The sequence below is a fragment of the Canis lupus genome, chromosome 16 (genome assembly GCF_003254725.2).
Source record: "Canis lupus dingo isolate Sandy chromosome 16, ASM325472v2, whole genome shotgun sequence".
In the NCBI taxonomy this organism is placed as follows: domain Eukaryota; kingdom Metazoa; phylum Chordata; class Mammalia; order Carnivora; family Canidae; genus Canis; species Canis lupus.
In genome coordinates this window covers 15,658,432-15,678,745 of record NC_064258.1, presented here as the reverse complement: position 1 = coordinate 15,678,745, position 20,314 = coordinate 15,658,432, and the positions used below count along the sequence as shown (strand labels likewise).

Sequence of the window (20,314 nt, the reverse complement as noted above, 5' to 3'; positions counted from 1 at the left end):
GCCCGAGGTGGGGAGAGGGCCCTGGCCAACTGCCTCTCATACCTGAACTAGGCTCCTCCTTACAGGTTGACCTGGGAAAGGTTCCTTCTGCTAAAACATCCGGAGCCATTCGACCTTGGTTTTACTGTAATTATGGTAACGTCAGCATATCTCTCTCTCTCTCTCTCTCTCACATACACACACACCCTGGGGGCTCCCCGCCTTCAAAGTGACATGGCAGTGGTGGGGAGCCAGGCCAGAAGTGGGGTCCGCATGGACCCAGGATGTGCAGTGTCCGTGGACCACACCACCCATCTGAGCTGGGTGCTTCATTCCTTTATTACCCAACTGCCTGATTTTTGTCTCCATCTTAGGTTCATCGTGATGATTATCCTGGGAGGGTTGGGGCCCTGGGATCCAGGGGGCAAGGCCTCTGGAGAAGCGAGGAGGGGAGGGGAGGCAAAGAAGCTGAGCTGAGCCAAGTAGCTGAGCCAAGGGACAGCGTTCCCAGGGATGGGCCCTGTCCCGTCTCCCAGGACCAGAGCCGTTCATTCTGCAGCAGGGAGGCTAACCGCCCCCACCCCACCGCATCGCGGGCTTGTGAGGAGGCTGGGGGTGCTCGGGGATCCGTGGGGGGCTTCAGCAGAGAGCACAGGACTTCCGCTAACAGCAGCGCCCGCCCAGCAGACACCAAGACTGCCGAGCCGCCCCATGAACCCTAAGTGACCTCAGGAAGTCTTCATGGACCAAACGGAAGGCACTTTCCTTTTTTTTTTTTTTTTTTTAAGATTTTATTTATCCATTCATAGAGACACAGAGAGAGGGGCAAAGACACAGGCAGAGGGAGAAGCAGGCTCCATGCAGGGAGCCCGACGTGGGACTCGATCCGGAGTCTCCAGGATCATACCCAGAGCTGCAGGCGGCGCTAAACCACTGAGCCACCAGGGCTGCCCTGAAGGCACTTTCCTGATCAAAACCTAGCAGGGATCGTCTTACCCGGTGAGCTGGTTTTCAATGTTAGATCAGTGTGACCGCCAGCACCCCAGCGGTCAGCAAACACCTCACCCTCCCTCTTGCCTGGGAAGCTCACACACAGGGTGGGTGTGAGCACATCCCCTCACCTGGTCGTTCTTTGCATTCTTTGGAGGACCTTCCTGCTCTGTAATACTCCTCCAGCCCATATACTATGGGTGAGCGTAGCAGCTCACACTTGAGCAGGACAGGGCAGGGCGGGAAGACGGCCTGGTGGAGGAGGCCGCGGTGGGCTCCCACCTGTACGGTCACTCCCTTACCTGTGCTCCTACCAGTGGGGCCAAGCTCCATCCACAGAGGCCTCCTGGGTACCTGTTCCTGCCCTGCCATCTGCGGGCAAGGGGGCACAGGAAGGAGAGCTGGCCATTGGGACAAGGACCAAATGGGACTCCCCACTCTCCTGTGACTTCACAGAATGTGGTCCCTCTTTTTCAAGAACTTCTCTGTCTGTGACCTCAGTGGAGAGTGCAGGGCTTTTTAAAAATTGCACACATAGCTACTAGGCAGGCAAAACAGGCATTATTCCCATTTTATGAGGAGGAAACTGAGGCCAGAGAGGGCCCCTAACGTGGCCCAAGTCACCAAGGCGGCTGCATGGTGGCCGCCAGGGGCGGCCCCAGGTCTCCTGACTCCCAGACCAGAGGCTCAGGCCCACTGGCTCAATCTTAGCAGTGTGTGTGTGTGGCAGGGGGAGTGACAGATGCCACACAGGAAACTCAGCTAAGCCTGGAGACCCCCCCGCCTTGAGGGGCCATGAAGCCACCATGGAAGGCAGAAATGGCCCTCCAGCACCATGGGTCCCTCTCCTTCAAAATCCCCTCCCATCCCTGCCCCATGCCAGACTACACATAAATCAGCTAGGGTACCTGTTAAGGACTTCACCAAACTGGGGGCACCTGGGTGGCTCAGTGGTTGAGCGTCTGCCTTTGGCTCAGGTCGTGATCCCGGGGTCCTGGGATTGAGTCCTGCATCAGGCTCCCTATAGGAAGCCTGCTTCTCTCTCTGCCTCTGTCTCTGCCTCTGTGTGTCTCTCATGAATAAATAAATAAAATCTTTGAAAAAAAAAAAAAAAAAAGACTTCACCAATCTGGGGCTCGTCTCTTCTTTCTTTTTTTTAATGCTCAAGGTTTTGGAAACTTCCTAACTGGCTCATTGTCAGGGACAGGAGATGCTGCTGGGGGGCCCAGGCTTTACTGGCTGCCCTTCTGTATGGGGCATGGGGCACTCTCCCCCAGACCTCTGCTTGCCCCTCGACTCTTCGTGCTACCTGATCGCCAGGTGGATTTAGGATGAATGATGGGTGGCCAACAGTGGCACCAGGGAAGTCCTCTTGCCTGATGCCTGGTCAGGCTGTACCTGGAGAGCCCGTGAGTAGCGTGAGTAGCGGGCTGGTCTGCTGGGCTGTGTAACAGGGGGAGGTCTCTTCCTGCTTTCCTCATTTCTGAGCCGATTGCCTGGGACGTGTATCTCTTTCTGCATTAATGCTTATTCGATTAAAAAAAAAACAACTTCTCTTTTTCTCCCTCCTTTTGTGGGGAGCTTTTCTGAGTTGGCAGGAGATTTTAATTCTTTTTCCCCAACAAGGGTCTGCTATGCACCCCTACTGTGGCTTCTTAAAGACACTAAAACCTACTGTGGTGCAGAGATAAAGCAAACAGGAAGAAGAAGGTGGGGGGTGGAAGGCGGGGGGGGGGGGGGGGGGGGGGGGGAGGTAGGGACAGGGCAGGGTCCGATGGATGCCTGCCTTAGCACCACCTCTTCCCTCCAGGTGACTGTGTGTCCCACACCAGGGGGAAGCCTGTCACCCATGGGAGATACAATGTCCTCCTAAAGAGGCTCAGAGGACTGGAGAAGGGGAGGCCGCCTTTGGGAAAACTCAGAGGGAGCAGAGACCCAGGCCACAATTCAGGACAAGGACACTGGGTAGGACCCTGGCCTTATTCACGAAACCCCTACACAACACAGCAAGGGGCCTCTGAGCCCCATCATATAGGTCTTACTGGATCCATTCTGTCTTCCAAGGGGTATTAGGGCCTAAAAGTCACCTCTGGTGGCAGAAAGGCTTCAATTCTCAGTGAATAATTTAGTGAGCTACCAGAGCAGCTCCTGTGTCCCTGGGTACTTTTGTCCCAGCCACGCCAGGGTTCAGGTGTGGTCCAGGTAAGCACAGGAGTAGGAAGGGAAAGCAGGGGACTGGGCAGCCCCGGTGGCTCAGTGGTTTAGCACTGCCTTCAGTCCGGAGTGTGATCCTGGAGACCCAGGATCGAGTCCCACGTCAGGCTCCCGGCACGGAGCCTGCTTCTCCCTCTGCCTGTGTCTCTGCCTTCCTCTCTCTCTGTGTGCCTCTCATGAATAAATAAAAATTAAAAAAAAAAAAAAAAAAGGAAAGCAGGGGGCTCTCATGGGCCCAAGGGGAAGGAGTAAGAAAAAAGAGGGCAGGGGAAAGGATGAGGGGCAGACCCCCATGTCCTGAGGGCCCACCTCCAACAGTGTGCTCAGGGGCAATGGCTAAAAACCGGGCCAGCAGGTGTCCTGCAGGTAAAACCCTGAGAAAGCCGCACCTTCTCTAACCTTTCCTCTTCTGCCTCTGCCCTGCTCTGCTGCTCTGTCTGCTCCTTCTTACCCCCCTCTCACCCACCTGCCCTAACACGTGGCTCACCCAACCTGGCCTGGCCTGCAGGCCAACAGGGCCAATCCACCTCCAGGCCCACATGTACTCTCTGAAGGCTACCTGCCTGACCTGTCATGCAGGGGTTTCCGTGACCTGCCCCCTCCCTGCCCAGGAAGTTCTATGGAGTGATGGGTCTGGGGACAAGGCCCTGGTCACTTCCTCTTCCGGCACCTGGCTCTGGGCCCGGCCCTGCCCACACTGGGTCAGGCTGCAGCTGGAGGCGGGCCCTCAATGAGAGGCCTCTGGGGGTGGGGGTAGGGGGGCAGCTGCATGACAACTGCCAGACCACACAAAGCACGGATTGTGCCCTACAGCAGGTGGTGAGGTTTGGGGGCAGGGGAAGGTAACAAAGGGGCTTTGCTCTCAGCAGAATCCTGGGGGCAGGGAGAGGCACAGAGAGCAGCTGGGGTGAAGAGAAAGGCCATAGATGGGAGGGGCAGCACAGGGACATGGCCCCCATCTCTCCACATCCTCCCAACCTCAGGCCCCTGGGACTTCTCCACCAGCCAAGCCATCTTCACAGATCAGACCTCAGGCAGGGAAGGGGGAGCTAATGGATGGCACCTCACCCGTCCTTTGTCACTGCTGGAGCAGGGATGAGCCACACCAGGAGCTGGAGCTTGGAGGGGTGGCATCTCCCCAAACCCCAGGTGAAGGCCTAGCTCCCAGGCCCTCCTCAGTGGTAAGCTCCCACCAGGGCCACACCCAGCTCCTCACCACTCACCACTGCTCCCCTAGGCCAACAAGCCCCTGCCCCCAGAGGAAACTGCGGGCCGGGGGGGCCTCTTCCCAAAGCGCCCCCTCCACACAAGCTAACCCCCTTCGCCAGGATCTCGAGGCTACCATGCTCCCTGAATGGCCTATCTTTCTATTAACCACATCTTTCCCACCTCTCAGCCGGTCTGACCCCATCTGACCCCATCTGGTTTACAGTGCACAGCCCACCTGCCCAGCCTCCCTCGCCCCACATGCTCCAACCTGCCTGGCCCACTCCCAGCTTTCTTTCCCTGGGAGATCCTGTTTCCTGGGGGCAGGCACCATGTCTCATGTCCTTGCCCTGACCCACCATGCTGGCTCACACAGGTCAGATGCTCAAGGAAGACCCAAGATGGTGGCCAGAACAGCATTCGCAAGGCGGTGGCCCTGCTCAGGCTCCAGCCAGCCTCCACCCTGGGGGGATTCTCAAAGAGCACTACCTAGGGGCAGAGGTTATATCTCTCCTAACCTCATTTTACTGGGGGGCCTGGGAGACTTCCCTGAGATCTTTTTTTTTTTTTTTATAGTTCCCTGAGATCTTGATGTTGATCTAGCCATAGAAAGAAGGGGTGCTTGGCCAAGACTCCAGTATGGACAAGGAGAGAGCCACTGGCTCTGAGCACCACTGCGCACCCAACACTTAGCAGGCATCACCCATTTCATCCTTCACAACCAATTAGGATCTGAGAAGTTAAGTCATTTGCTCAAAGTCACTCAGTTAGTGAATCCTAGAGCCAGAACCAAACTGAGGTCAGCCTGCCCTTCTCACAGACCATGTTGCCTCCTAGAAGAAAGTACAGGACTCACCAAGCCCCCTACCCTACCCATATCCTTCATTTTCAGGCACCTGGCTTCCATACCCACATGTGATTATTCAAATCTACATAAATTAAATTTTAAATTCAGTTTCTCAATCACACTAGCTACATTTCAAGTGCTCAACAGCCTCAAGTAGCTCGAGCTACTGTCAGGACAGCAGAAAGCATGCCTCTGTCAATGAAGCTCCAGTGGGGGATCCCTGGGTGGCGCAGCGGTTTGGCGCCTGCCTTTGGCCCAGGGCGCGATCCTGGAGACCCGGGATCGAATCCCACATCAGGCTCCCGGTGCATGGAGCCTGCTTCTCCCTCTGCCTGTGTCTCTGCCTCTCTCTCTCTCTCTGTGACGATCATAAATAAATAAAGATTAAAAAAAATTTATAAAAAAAAAAAAATGAAGCTCCAGTGGATGGCGCGGCATTGGACCGTAAGGTCCAGGAGGAAAGCAGCAGGGCCTCAGTTGCAGGCACACTGCCCTACAGTGCACTTTGCTTTCTTCACTTTGCAGATATTTTTTTTTTATTCTTTTTTTTTTTACAAACTGAAGGTTTGTGACCAATCTGTGCTGAGCAAGTCTACTTGCACAATTTTCTTCCAACAGCATGTGCTCACTTCGTGTCCATGTCACAAATGGGTAATTCTTGTGATATTTCAAACATTTTCTTTATTATTATATTTGTTATGGTAATCTGTGATCAGTGATTACAACCTGCCCTAACACGTGGCCAGGTTGGAATACTCTTGCTGACAGCCCAGATGATAGTTGCCATGTTTCAGCATTAAAGTATTTTTTAATGAAGGCATGTACATTGTCGTGTTAGACATATTGCTGTTGCGCACACAGTAGACTACTGTATGGTGTAAACGTAACTCTGGTACGCACCAAGAAACCAAACACTTCACTTGATTTGCTTTATCGCAATATTTGCTTTAATGCAGGGATCTGGAAACAAACCTGACTACCTCCAAAGTGTGCCTGTACAGTGAATGAATGAGTAAGCGAATGGATGAACGGATGGATGGATGAATCAATGGAGGCATGAAAAGAGGGTTCCTATGGCCCCAGTCCTCGATCACTGATGACAACTATCTTGGGACAAGGTGATGCCGTTTTCTGCCTGGGAATCCAATTGCAGTTAAAGAACGCAATATGCAATCACAGGCATCAGAGAAGAAAATGACGTAAACGCTAAATGCACTCATGCACACATCCAGGAGCAATCGTATCCAACATCTGACACACCTAAGTGCAAAAGTACAAAAATACAGAGATGCTCATACATAAGAGAACAGCTGCAAATCTATATGCAAAGTACGAAGAAACTGAGATCTCTAGAAACTCCCAGATACACCTGCAAACAAACCCACAGAAACCGGCATGTGTCGCACAAACCACATAAATACCAACACTATACAGCGCGCTCAGGGAAGTGGAAGTGTGGATCTCTGCATGACCCAGGTAACTGCACACGTTCACGATGCTCCCAGCTGCCCACTGCTCCAAGAACGGGACCTCAGGAAGCCAGTAGGGGCCAGTCACCGGTTAGGTCCCCTGTGCTGGGGGAGGGGTGGCTCGAGGCCAGCCAGGGCTGGAGCTGGTGGGGCAGAGGGTGGCCAGGCGCAGAAAGCCAGGGGCAGACTGAGACCTGGGCTCTGCTCTAGCCATGAGGAAGCAGCAGATCCCTTCCCCTGGGAACCTGAGCCCCACAGGGCTGGCCCCTCAGCCAAGCCTGCTCCCAAAGGCTGCCCCTCACATCAGGCCCAGGTCGCGCCTAGGCTGGGAATCAGGTCCCCGAGTTCTAAGCCATTAGTCAGTCCTTGGCAAGTCACTTTACCTTTGGGCGTCGGGTTCCTAAGGTGAAGGAGACTGGAAAGGCCTACCCCACAGGTTTGTCTTGAGCCCTGGAGAAGACAAATATGCAGCACACTGCACCTCCCGAAGCCTACAAACCAGCAGGGTCTCTCTCTCCCACTCCTCATTTCCTCAGCCCTCTCCAAAGGGCCTCTCGCAGGGCTACTCACTCTTCCTAAGCCTTTACTCCTCCAGCTGCTTCAGCATCTCCAGAGACCCCCAGCGCCTACATGGTCACCCCAAACTCTGCTCCCCGATGTGAGTGGGCTTGATAGGTATGCACAAATTTTTCTGTGGGGACTATCTCAAGGCCGTACATGACTCCTCGTATGCAGGGCACTAGACACTCAACAGCCCTGGAGAAGGCTTGGTGGGGAAGAGAGGCTCCCCTGGGCTGGGTGCTGGCGCCTAACCGGGCAGGAGCAGACAGTGGTAAGGAAAGCAGGGCTGGGCTAGAAGCCTTGGATCCTTCTGCTGGCCAGAGCCTCAAAGCCTCAGCTTCCTCAAGGGGAGGGAGGCAGTGTATCCTCTGTCTCCCAGGACCCGTTCCAAAGCCACCAGGTTTTCCCCCAAGGCCAGTCCTACAAATGTCACTCCAGTACAAGGCCTGCTCCCTGGGGTTGTCCTGGTTGGCCTCTGTATAGTCGGCTCTCTCCAGGTATCAAGCCCCTGGACACATCAGACCTCCCAACTTCCTCTCATCCACAGTTTATGAGCAAGGATGACACAATAAACCAGTGGCTTTAAAATGTTATCAGAAACACAGAGCAGCTGCTGCCAGGGCCCCAGGAGACCTGCTTCCCATTCTTTACGGCCCTCAGGGCCCAGACAGACAAGCAGGCCCAGAGGTCCCAGCTCAGACTAGGGAGGTGCCGCCTCCACCGCCTAGAGGCCCACCTCCATCCCTCGCCCCAGCAGAGGCATGCCTCCTCACCCCCCCCAGGCCCTCCACCCACCTTCCTCTCCCCTCACCCAGCCTGCTCCTCAAGAACGCTCATTTCTCTTGGCTTCTGCAGATCTCACTCAGCACTGGATCAGGTGTCCCAGGCACCTCCCACTGTGGCTCTTTTTCCAAGCCCCGCCCACTCCCCCTTTTCTACTCCAGTGCCTTCAGACCTCAGTCTCCCAGATGCTGTGGCCCTCGGTCCTCAGAGAGGGGTCAGAGGAGCAAGGAGAAAGGGTGGGCCATCATTCCACAGAAACTATTATTATTTGGAACATAATAACACTTATTCCATGTGTAGAATTATTCTATCAAACAAGGGGTGGGGGAGCAGTGTGAAAGGACTCTGGAAAACACTCACAAAGTGCAAGACAAATTATTTTTAGGTCAGCGCATTGCCTTCACCCCCTGCCTGCCTCCCACATTAGAAGACCTGTACCTCAGGGCTGCCCAGGTAAGAAGAGTTCCATTTAGTGACATCAGGTTGCTTCCACCAGCATCCTCTGGGAACCACGTCCACGGACAGCAGGGGCAGCTGCCCACCTCCCAGAGGTCCATGATTTAAGCCCAGGCCAGTCTCAGAGGCACCTGCTTCCCAGACCCTTGCCTCCACTGGGTCCAGTGGTCATCCCTCTGTGAGAATGCCCCATCCCACTTCCCTGCCCCTATGCCTGTCCCTCACCTGTGGCATCCATGTCCCTAGTCCCTGTTCACCATCTCCCTTTAGAGGAGAGAGCACCACCCACACTCCTCGGCCCTGACTCCAAGATTCAAGAGCCCTCCAGGGCCTGGGGTCCCCCATTACCCGATCCGAAGGCAAGAGATGAAACTGACTGCTAACAAAACTTTGGACAAGTGTCACATTTTCATTTATAGATACTTTCCACCCCTTGGTTCATTCGAAGGAGCTTGGAAAGGGTGGGAAGCTCCCCACCCCTTTGCTGGATGGGAAAAGCAAGCCCAGAGGTGACATCCCTTGCCCCAAGGAGAGTTGGGCCTAAGGTCTCCTTCTGCACACCCTGGCCACACTCTTCACTCCCAGCAACCGCTGCACTAGGAAATCTTGGATTCCTCAGCTTAACCCTCACCAGGGGACAGGTGTCTGGGCTGGACCACTCCACCAAGCTCTGCACTTTGTCCTGGGTAGCCCTTGCCTCTCCAGTGGGGACAATGGTCTTCATCAGGCCTCTCAAAACCACCACCACATTTCACTACCACACAGAGTGCAGCTCTCACAACGCATAGGTCAGTAAGTTGTACCAGTGCTGTTTTTAATGCCTCCAAGATCTCCTACTGCCCCACCTCAGTTCAGGCCTCACTGCTTCTTGCCCAAAGACACTAATAGTTTTATAGCTTATCTTGCCCCTCCGATCCATTCATCACCCAGAACTCAAAGTAATTTCTCCTAAAATCACAATGAGGACTTGTTACTACTTTGCTTAAAATATTCCCCAGCACTTTCAGGTTTAGCTAAAACTTTCTTGGCAAAACCACTGAGAACCTGGCCTCTGCTCACTCATCCTGCCTCCCAGCTCCCCATTGTCCCAACACGTGACTCCCTGACCTTGCAGCATCTTGGCTGGCCTGTGACCAGTCATGGAATACTCTTGCCCAGCTCTTCTTCTCCCAGCCTAGATCAGGGATCGCTTTGAGCAGGAAGCCCCTTTGGATATGGCAGTCTCAGGTAGGGGCCCTTCTCTGTAGGGGCCTGTGCACCCACCCAGCCTGATGCCACATACGTTGCATAATAGCAATCCAATGCCTCCACAACAAGACTGTAAACATCTTAACGTGTATTTCTCTCTCCCCAACATCCAGCCCAAGGTCCCGTGTGCTGAAAACCATTAACAAAAATTTTAATAAAGAAACACCATACAGAAATTTTACTCCAGAACGGATTAGAAGCACAGAATCACGGCACCTAGAGTTGAAGGGAAACTAATGTCCTCTAATCTCTTCATTTTACAAATGAACACGGGACCCAAAAAGAACAGCTAAGAGTGGAGCCTGGACATCAGCCAGTCTCAGGCTCCTGGGCTCTGACCACACCCAAGCCCAGGCTGGCTGAGCAGGACGCGCTCCAGGCTCTACCCGGCCCAAAGGACTGCAGGAGGCTGCATGTCTGTCATCCTCCGCCTTTGCAGGGGAAGAAGCCCCCAGTTCCTACCCCACCCCCACTGAAGTCTTGACTCGGTGCCCATCTTCCTGGAATGGAGCCCCCCCAACACACACACACACACACACACACACACACACTTCCAATTTCTGGGGGGTGCTTCCTTCTCATTGTTCGCACTCCCGATCCTCATGCCCACTCATTGAATCACTTATTAAGCACCTACTCGGTGTCACTGTGCGGCGAGCACTGGGGTTCCTGCCCTCCAGAAGCTCCGTCTTCCGGACACAGCGACACAGCCCCGAACGTCGAGCCAGCGCTTGGGCAGAAGGCGCCCAGGGGGACCAGGGGGTCAGCGCCTCGCCCGCCACCCCGTCCCTCCCGCTCTCACCACCCCCCGCCCCGGCCCCGGCCTGCAGCCCCCTCCCACGCACGACCCGGGCCCCTTCCCTCAGGGGCTGTGTGGGGGTGGGGAAAGTTGGGGGCCGCAGCGCCGGGGGCTCAGGGGACCCCGAGACCCCCGAGGCCGCCTCCAGCCCGCGGCTGGGTGGAGGCAGCGCGGGACGAGCGGGCCGGGCGCTGGCCCCACAGCACGGTCCGTCCTTCCACACGCCCCTCCCGCCCGGATTCGGAGGGACTCGGAGGGAGGGGACGGGAATAAATACCTTGACTTTGTGGTTAAGGTTAACGCGAACTGCCACCCCGGGGCGACTTGGGCACTGGGCTCCCCGGCCCCGCCAGTCCCGGGACAGGCGGGGCGGGCGCCTCCCCCTGATTGGCTAACGGGCCTGGCCATCCCCGGGGCCGTCCCGCCTCCTGATTGGCTGCGCCGCTCAGATGACCAGCTCCACCCTATCGGAGAAGCCCGCGGGGCGGCCCCTTTGTTCTCCTGAGCCAATAGCCCGCGTGGGCGGGCTGACCTCGCAGCCCGCGGGGCCTCCCGGGCCCCCCGCGCGGCGTTAACGCTTTGGCCGCCGGCGGGGGAGCCAGTCGGGGGCTCCGAGGGAGGAGGAGCGAGGGCGAGGCCGGAGACCGGTGACCCCACGGCGCCACGGCACCTCTTCTTCCCTCCGCCGGGCTCTCCCTCTGACTCCGGACCCGCGGACGCGCTCTCAGATCGATCCCGTCATTCCGCAACTCTCCGGCCGACTCAGGGACGCGCGCGCCCGGCTTTGGTGCCGCGATCCCGGGGCACAGGACGCGCGAACCCCACTCCGATGCTCACACTCGCGTGTGCAGGTGACATAGTGGCGGTACTTGGCACTACAGCCGCCAAGTGTTATAGAGTGAGAAACTGTACCTGCCTCGCACGACCCGAGAGAAATCGCCCACCGCACACCGCACCCCGCGCGGCGCCGGGCAGGTCGTGGGCACCGGATAAACGATCCTGGGGGTTCTCCACGAGAGAGACACGGAGACCTCATTAAATCCAACCCCCTCGCTTTCTCGACCGGAAACAGCAGTCTGAAGACGTCGCGTTCCTAGGCGGAGTGTGGTTGCTGATTTAGGGCCAGGGTCCATACGGCCAAGGAGGGTCTTGACTGCTCCTAGAGATCTTCAGAAAAGAGAATTTTCTCTTCTACCCACACTAATTGAAAGCAAATGCTCCTTTATGCCAATAAGATTCCTCACACTGCTACCTCAAGCCAGCTAGGTCAACTCCCACTGGCAGGATTCTCTCTGGAGCTGCTTCGAAACTGCCTTTGGGACGCAAGGTGGATAAAAACAGAAGCTGGCCTCTCTGAGACTTCCTACAAACCTACCCTCATGCTGGTGGACCTCATTCTAATTAATCAGTAGGCGCCTACTAAGCATTTGCGTTGAGCCCAGCTATTGTTTGGCCTCACAACAATAGATACCGTTGGACTGAGATTTATTGGTTTTGCCACTAACTTCTTTGCAGCTATTACAAAAGATACTTTTCTGTCTCTGGACTTTGACTTATCTATAAAAAAGTTAGTAATTTCCTAGTTACATACTTACTTTTCTGGATTTTTGCAGGACCCAAACTGGTTCTATGGTCTATAGAAGCATTTGTACAGTGTAAAACCCCACACAGAGGCCAGACACCACTAGGCTGTCAGCTTTTTAAAGAATCCTGTTCATCTGTATCTTTTAGAGCACCTACTGGAGGTTTTTCCCAAAGGCTTGTGGAATTCCAGTATTCTAGTTCCAGATCTGCCACTGATTATGAGTGAGAAAACCACTTCTCTCTGGGCATGTTTCCTCCTCTAAAGAGTGAAAGACTTCCCCCAGATTGACATTTCCTGACCAAAGGTATTTCAAGGATAGAAAGAATGAAGCACATTGGGATCCTATTTACATTGAGAAAAAAGAGAGGGCAGCCGGGGTGGCTCAGCAGTTTAGCGCCACCTTCAGCCCAGGGCGTGATCCTGGAGACCCGGGATTGGGTCCCATGTCACACTCCTCTGGCATGGAGCCTCTTCTCCCTCTGCCTGTGTCTCGGCCTCTCTCTCTCTCTCATGAATAAATAAAATCTTCAAAAAAAAAAAAAAAAAAAAAAGAGGACAGAATTGGTGGAATGAAAGACTTGCACGTTTAAAAACTATATATCTGCATTATTAAATTTTGACAAGATAATTTAGTATTTTTGTAATTGTAGAAGAAAAGAGGGGGAAACGGGTTGCCTCAGAACTATGATCCCCTCCTAGTGGAGTTCCTCCTTCAAGACTGCTGTCAGCATGTGCCATGCTGAGCAAGGACATGGGAACCACCAGGTCCTCCAAGGGACCCAGGAAGGACCCATGGATAAGATCACTCCGTCCCAGCATTACCAGCCCCCTCAAAGTCACTTCTGTGGCTTTCCCAGAACTTTGGACTTCTCCAAACCATTTCTACCCCAAAACAGGTGCAGTGCAGCACTAGTGGACACCCAATGCTGGCTTCCCCACACCCGAGCAGTTCCTCTAAAAGTGATCTTTCAAAGTCAGGAGCCCTGGTCAGATTCCCGCCCTCATCTTTTTCCCCAACCCCCCAATTATGAACCTTAGATACCTGAGGACCTGTGTCCTGCTCCCTGCCCTCAACCCTAGACGTTGACCTACTTTCCTGCCCTCTAGCCCCCAAAAAGCATTGCTCCTTTTCCCTTGAAGCCCTGGGGTCCCTTAAAGAGATATATTGATGTGTGGCATTCTTGAGGCAATGCTTCCAGTCTCTGAAAGATAATTCGCCATTAACTATACAGGTTTTTAAGTGGCTCCATGAAGTCATGGAGTGGCTTTAACCAATATGAAATTTGGAAGCCATCTGTTTCCATCCTACACAGAGTCCCACTCAGCCCCATCCATCTCCCTCTGCTCATTAGCTGTACACACACAGTTCCTCTCCAGACTTAGGCCTCTTAGAGGTAAGGACAAAGTCTTATCTTGGCAAACCCCTAGTCACCATCACATCAAGCATAAGCATAGTTGGCATTTAATAATTATCTTTGCCAAAGCAGCAGCACACGCCATTCACCCAATAAACTTGTGGCAGTGGTCAGGAGCACAGGTTACGGGAGTCAGATAGACCTGGGTTTTCGATCGCCTCTGGTGATTGCCAGTCACATGACCTTGAGCAAATGTTTTCATCTCTAAAAAGAGTACCTACCATACGAGGATTATGTGGGATAATTTAGGTGAACTTCTTTGCAAAATGCCACTCACAGAAATTGTGGTTTTTATGCGCTGTGTGCTAGGTGCCGGGATCTGTGCAGAAATTACTAAAACTGGCACGAAAAGGGCCTACTGATATTTGTCAAAAATAAGCACTCAAATTTGTATGAAACAACCAGTGCAGGGAAGCATCTGTAGCCACATATGTGGGGAACTGCAGCAGGCCAGGCAGGAAGGCACTGCAGAAGGTTCAGAGCAGAACTCTTCCGATAACTGGCCCCTGCCAAGTCTAACTTGACCCCACAGAAAGCCAAGTCCCTGCAGAACCAGCCCCATCTGCAGGGTGTGCCTGGCCTCCTTTGGAGAAGCATTGGAGGTAAGGTGCAAAGGAACTCAGAGTGGAGGCACTTATCCCGTTAGCAACACCCATCCCCCACCTCACTCCCCCCCCCCCCCCCCAACCAAAGCCCAGAGCAGCATGCTTCCCCTCTTTCAAATTACAAGGCTTTTCGGGAGAAAGGAACACACAGCCACCAGCTCTAAAACCAAATCTTTATTCTCTAGTTTGAAAAGGAGGGTAAGTGGTTGTTCTGTTTCATTCCAGAGAACAGAACGAGGCCCAATAGGTAGAAATTACAGGAAAGCAGATTCCATTCATTATGAGGAAGAATTTCTAACAATTAGAATTATCCTACAATAGAACCAGGGCCTCAGGAGGTGGGGACTCCCTGTCAACTAAGCGTGGAGGTGGACGGAGGTGGGGGAGGCTGGGCATCCATAACCTAGAAATGTTGAAAAGGAAACTTGTCCCTTTCATGCTGTCAGCCGACCCTCCATTATCACTGGGGCAGTCCTTCCCACCACGTTGAGTTCTGGAACGAGTGGAAGGTTGGGGTGTTCAGACAAAAGCCTGGACACAGAGCTGTTGACAGCCAGGGGATGCTCTAAGCACCGGGAAGGTGGTGCACTGATCTTGGGGAGGTGGAGTGGAGCTGAGCGCTAACAGTAGATGGGTCTGAGTCCAGGTGCCTATGCAGGGGCAGGGGCAGAAGGGGACGGAGTGGGACAGGTTCGAGCAGTGCAGCCTCACCTCTGTGCTGGAAAAGGCCCAGGAACTGTCTAACAAGGCCAGCAGGTTCTCCCAGGTGTATCCAGCTGGTCCACTTTTCCTCCCAAGTGCTCATTTACTAAGACTGTACCACACCTACTTCCAAAAAACGACCTGAAGGAACTCATGATAAAAGACAAGGACATTAAGGCGTCAACACCAGAGGGGAAGGGACTTCCTGTCCCCTGGTGGCCCCTCCAGCTGGAGGGCTCTAAGGGGTAGGTAGAGCTGCTATTGCTACTTTTCCAGGGCACAGGATGGTCAGGGCAGAACCTTAGCAAACACCGGCTGGAGGCCTGAGCCCCCCTGCACTGAGTGAGGCTTCCCTGGCCGCTGGGGACTAGACCTCCCTCCTTAACAGGGCCCAGCTCACTGGCTGCTCTCCCACCCCTTTCCTAAAGCAGCAGCAACACAGGTACCCCCAAGCACAGGCCCACAGCAACACGCCTGTAAATGACGCTCAGGCCACCCCCTTCCCTTGGTCTCTGCAGCCCCTGCCCTCTCAGACATCATGCTTCTTCTGATGGGCCAGGAGCTTCTCCTCGTCGTCAAAGGTCTGGCCACAGATGGCACAGCAGAAGGCGCCGTCCCGGATGTGGCTCTTACGGTGGGTGATGAGATTGGACTTCTGGCTGAAGCTCCGGTCGCAGTCGGGGCATGCATAGGGGCGCTCGCCTGTGTGGATGCGCCGATGGGACACCAGGTTGGACTTCTGGCTGAATGCTTTGCCGCAGTCTGGGCAGACGTAGGGCTTCTCGCCGGTGTGGATGCGTCGATGGGCCGCCAGGTAGGGCTTGTGGCGGAAAGCCTTGCCACAGTCCGGGCAGACGAAGGGCCGCTCAGGGGCATGGTCGCGCCGGTGGGCGGCCAGGTGGCTGCCCTGGGAGAAGCGGCGCCCGCACTCCTCACAGGCAAACGGCCGCTCGCCCGAGTGCACCCGGGAATGCGCCACCAGGTGGGTCTTCTTACCGAAGTTCTTCCCGCACTCCGCGCAGGTGAAGGGCCGCTCCCCAGTGTGCTGCCGCTGGTGGGCCCGCAGGAAGCGCTCGAGCCGGAAGCTCCGGCCACAGTCATCGCAGGTGAACAGGGATGGGGGCGCAGCCGCCGGGTCCTGCAGGGGCGCCCCAGGGGCCTCCAGCGGAGGCTCCGGTGCTCGCTCCTGGCTGGGTCTCAGCTGGGCGTCTGCAGCGAGCTCCGACGAGGCCTCCAAGGGGCCAGCTGGAAGCTGAGGACTCCCTGAGCCCGGGGCGCCCTGTGCCGACCCTTCTGAGCGCTTGTGGATCTTGCTGTGAGACAGGAGGTTGGGCTTGTGGCGGAAGCGGCGCCCACACTCGGTGCACGGGTAGGGCTTCTCCCCGGTGTGGATGCGCCGATGTGAGGTTAGGTAGGGCTTATTGGTGAAGCGCTTCCCGCATTCAGGGCACTGGTGGGGCCGCTCGCCCGTGTGCACACGGCGGTGGGCGATCAGGTTGGGCTTGTGCCGAAAGCGCTTGCCACAGCAGGCACACTGGAATGGGCGATCAACAGCGTCTCCGCCAGGCCGGGGCGCCGTCACCGCAGGGCGGCCCCTAGGCCGAGGCCCGAGAGCCTTGGCTGCTGCCTCCTCCAGGGCCTCAGCTACATGAACCCGCTTGTGAGCAACTAACTGGTCCCACTGGGCAAAGCTCCGGCCACAGTTGCCACATATGAAGGGCCGGGCCTCCGGGGCTGGGGGGTGGCACCTCCGCACATGAGCCCGAAGCTGCTTTCGTCGCCAGAAACGTCTTTCACATTCAGGACAGGCAATGGGCCGCTTTGCGGCTGAGTGAGCCCGGAGATGCAGAACCAGGGCCACCCAGCCTCTGAAGCTCTGCCTGCAGAGGTGGCAGGCAAAGCCCAGATCTGGAGTGGCAGCGGCATGGACCTGGCAGTGTAGTGCCAAGAAGGGAGGGTGTCGAAAACGACGGCCGCATTCAGGACAGGGCAGGGGCAACCGGGCTTGGCAGTGGCGGGTGTGAAGCCACAGGGCCACCCAGCCTGGGAAGTGCCTTCTACAGTGGGCACATCGATGGGCCTTACTGGGGGCTTGGTTGCCCAACTGGGCCTCGGAAGTGCCTTGTAACCTCAGCCCGTGGGGCTCCTTCTCCATGGTCTGGGGCAACTTCTGGGAGGGCCCAGAGACCTTGGGCTGAGCCGGGCCCATGGCCAAGGGGCCCCTGCAGCGCCGTTCCAGCATGGGTTCTTCCTCTGCTGAGGGTGGAAGAGCAGTGTCACTCTGGAGATCAATTTATCCTGCCCCAGTTCCTCCCTGGCCGACCCCAGGCCCTCGAGGAGCTCGTCCCTCTGAACTCCTAGAGCCCTTGAATCTGGACTATTTTTCTATTTCCTTGTATGTTCTACATTATTTCAATCTTGCACTTCTAGATACCATTTTGAGTGTATTTGTCCTAAGTATTTAACTGGCCCTGGAAACTACCAGAACGAAGGAACTCTGACACTTCTTGGAATCCCCCCTCATGCCAGTCACCCCGTGTCTGGCATGAAGTAAACACTCCAGCGTTGGCTGAGCAAACATTCCTGCCTTAGGACTCACTGGAAAATGTAGTCACCTCTCCCTATGGTGCTCTATGCTTTTTACAAGTGCTTCCCTGCTGCCCTCTGCTCGTTTCTACTATTTCCTGCTGCTACATTTGAGCTTCACAAAACACAGAGACTGGAGAAGTGAACATGAAGCTCCCTGTTTGACAGACGAAGCAATTTTGAGGCATAAAAAAGGACAGGGGACTCGCCCAAGGGGCCACAGTAAACCAACAGCAGAACCAAGACCAGGTGACAGGTCTTCTAAGTCCCAGGCCAGTGTTCTTTCCTTTAAAACACCTGGGTTTGTAAAGTTCCCACAGAAAGAAGCTCCTACAGCCTTTATCCTATTTACCCTCTCCTGGGCTCTAATCACACCACAGGGAGCATTTTGGCCTCCCTAACCTCAGTCTGTCAGGGTAGAAGCCTGGAGAGCAAGAGACAACAGCGCTTCTGGGAAACAGGAAGGGAGTGCTAGATGCTACTTGCAGCACTGCATAACGCCGGGCCACTGCCTGTCCAGACTGTGCCCACACTGCCTGCCTGCCCTCCTCTACCCACACACACATGATTAGGACACTGCAGGAAGGAAAGCTCTCCCAAGTCCAAGGAACACCCACAGTCTGCCTCCCTCGGGGTGGTAGGGATTACTATTGGGGCAAAAGAAGGGGAAGAAAGACAAGACTGTAATCCTTGTCCCCTGCCAACCCCAGGAGGGGCTGTCCTACATTCCACTCTTCCACAGTGCCAGGGAGCCGAGATTCCTCGAGGCGAGCTTCCTGAAGGCCCTGAGGAGTAGGTGGTCATTAGCTTCCTAATGGACCTTCACTGCCGGCTTGCAAGCTCCAGGCACATCCTCCTAAATTCCCTAGAGCCGAACTCCTCTTGAGCAGCTCAGACATGCCTCCTTCTCCATGACCAGAATGAGCACAGAGAAGACCACTGGTTTGGGAAAGTGATCCTTCCCTCCTCCCCACCCCCAGGTGACTCCCTTCCTCCAGGATGAGATCTGAGCACTGGGGCTGTGGAATGATTTGGGAACCCAACAAAGAAGGTCAGACTCTACCCTGGAGACCGTGGAGCTGGAGATGAGGTTTTTTCCAGCTCCTCCTGGGGATACTTCTGCGGCTGTAGCGCTTGCTTCGGCCCACACTCTGGTGGCCCCCAGATGTCAGAGAAAACTGCAGCAGTAAAGACACCCCTACCCCCATGGCAGAGCTCAGACCTCTGAGTGCAGAGAGGCCAGCCTTACCTGCGGGGAGGGGAGAGAAAACATGCATGAGGCTCTGAGCTCCTCTAGGGCAGTCATCTTTGTGTCCTCGCCAGCCACAGCCCCCTCCCCCACCCAAGCCCCACACCCCGAGCGGCCGAGTAACCTTAATGGATACTGGATTAATAAATGAATATTGCCCCCTTCGCCAAGGAAGTACACGACAGCGCTTGGGGGTCATCTCCTCCACGGTAAGGTCACAGCACGAATTCTCCATGCTGATGGCCAAAGGCCGGCGGATGGCAGAAACTCTGGAATCCCTGCTGGCTCCCCTTCCCCCACCCTCCTCCCAACAGGAATTCCAGGCCCGGTTCCCAAGGGGCTGCGCAGGGCGAGCGAGTGTGGCCAGGTCTCGGTCACAATCCCCTTGTGCCCTCTGGATGGCAGAGGGTCCCGGCGACCCCACACCCCCCTTTTGTTTTCGCGCGTGTCCCCCGTTCACGTCGCGGACACCCGGCTCCGCGCGCCCCCAGTGGGCCCGCTCGGGTCCCCACGCAGAGCGCACCTCGCGGAGCCTGTGCGCAGGTGCGCGGGCTCGCCCCCCCACTCGGTCCGCCACCGTCCCCCCCACACAGCGCACACGGTCACGCGCCCGGCAGGTAGGGCCGCCCGCCTCGGGCCCGCGTGGAACCCCGCGCCCTGCCCGGGACGAACCTCTCCGGCGGGGTGCGCGGAGGCGCGTCGCGCGTCCATGAGGCCGGAACGCCGGCGCCGGCGGCCGCGCTCCCCGCCCCGCGCGGCGACAGCGGCAGGTTCGAGTTCACAACTGCCAGGCCCGGGCCCAGCCCCCCCGCCGGTTCCCAGCGCCACGTGACTACAGGAGCTGCCGAGGGTCAGTCACGGGCTGGGGCCGGCGGCCGCGGCCGGAGGGCGGGGCGGGGCGGGGCGGGGCGGGCGGGCTCGTCCCCCCCGCCCCCGCCCCCGCCCCCGCCCCCGCCCCCGCCCCCGCCCCCTCCCAGCGCCCCCTCGCGGGCTGGGCTGGGCTGGGGGCCGCCGCCTGGAGCCCGGCTCCGTAGCCATGGCGACCGCAGCCCGGATTTTCCGGGACAGGCCGGGCGCAAGTTCCCGACCCTTTGTCCCGACGGAGGACGCGCGTCCCTGCGCGCCCGCGTGGCCAGACCCGTCCTCGCCGGCCTCTCCCGAGAGAGCGCTCGCCGCCCCCCGGCCACCTCGACCGCTGGCCGCGTTGCGGCCCCGAGATGCCCCCCGGCCGGGGGCGGCGCGCTGACCCGAAAGCCCGGCTTCTGGTTTGTTCCCAAGTGGAGAAAGGAAAAGCCCGACCGCCCAAACTTTAGAAAGGGAATGCCCCCGATTCCAGGAATTACCGAGAGCAGGCGTTCCCGGCGGCCCGCGGCCCGCGGCGCGGGGCCTGGCGCGGGGGCCGCCCCCGCCTCGGACATCGCGCTGGGAGCCGCGCAGCAGCCGGTCGGCGGCGCGGAGGCAGGTGCGAGCCTGCGCCCGTGACTCACCGCCGAGCAGGTGGCCGGGGCTTTGCAAACCACACACACTTCCTGGGCTTTCCAGGCGGGCACGGTGTCGTGTACTTCTATGCTTTACAATAAAGTCAGTGTTGATCGTGCGATCATTTTTAAAACACTTCAA

The 20,314-nt window shown here is 56.5% G+C and overlaps 2 protein-coding genes across 22 annotated transcripts in view; both read right to left on the bottom strand.

Moving 5' to 3' along the window:
- Positions 1 to 20,310, bottom strand: part of ZNF775 (zinc finger protein 775) — a 26,966-nt gene extending 6,656 nt beyond the window's left edge. For 2 of the 11 annotated variants that reach the window (XM_025453109.3, XM_025453146.3), the window contains exons 1-2: positions 10,830 to 10,958; positions 7,089 to 7,155 (exon numbers count right to left, since the gene is read on the bottom strand). Coding sequence is in view for 2 of the 11 variants with exons in the window: in XM_025453088.3 (XP_025308873.3) it covers positions 10,391 to 10,483; positions 10,830 to 10,960 (224 nt within the window). In the remaining 9 variants the exon portion in view is untranslated. Of the gene's footprint in view, positions 1 to 1,271; positions 1,414 to 7,088; positions 7,156 to 8,061; positions 9,771 to 10,390; positions 10,484 to 10,829; positions 10,985 to 20,181 lie in introns of those variants that run through there. The other 9 variants (XM_025453119.3, XM_049095052.1, XM_025453088.3 and 6 more) reach the window with 8 other exon arrangements.
- Positions 14,317 to 20,314, bottom strand: REPIN1 (replication initiator 1). 11 transcript variants are annotated; one of them, XM_035699628.2, is made up of 3 exons: positions 20,182 to 20,314; positions 18,509 to 18,694; positions 14,317 to 17,115 (listed from the first exon to the last, which is right to left on the bottom strand). In XM_035699628.2, exons 2-3 carry the CDS (start codon positions 18,651 to 18,653, stop codon positions 15,389 to 15,391), a joined length of 1,872 nt encoding a protein of 623 aa, XP_035555521.2. In that variant the 5' UTR covers positions 18,654 to 18,694; positions 20,182 to 20,314; the 3' UTR covers positions 14,317 to 15,388. The 11 variants fall into 11 exon arrangements, with proteins under 11 accessions (XP_035555521.2, XP_035555522.2, XP_025309132.1 ...); XM_035699629.2 differs by having other exon boundaries at positions 14,317 to 17,112; XM_025453347.3 differs by lacking the exon at positions 20,182 to 20,314 and adding an exon at positions 20,038 to 20,133.

Excerpts from the sequence above, each read along its gene's own strand:
- REPIN1 (XM_049095050.1), bottom strand. The coding sequence starts at position 20,112 with ATGTCCGAGGCGGGGGCGGCCCCCGCGCCAGGCCCCGCGCCGCGGGCC. Across the intron at positions 18,624-20,037 it reads GCCGGGAACGCCTGCTCTCG|TTTTCTCTGACATCTGGGGG; the intron begins GTAATTCCTGGA and ends TTACTGCTGCAG. Across the intron at positions 17,116-18,508 it reads CCAGCTCCACGGTCTCCAGG|CAGAGGAAGAACCCATGCTG; the intron begins GTAGAGTCTGAC and ends TTCCACCCTCAG.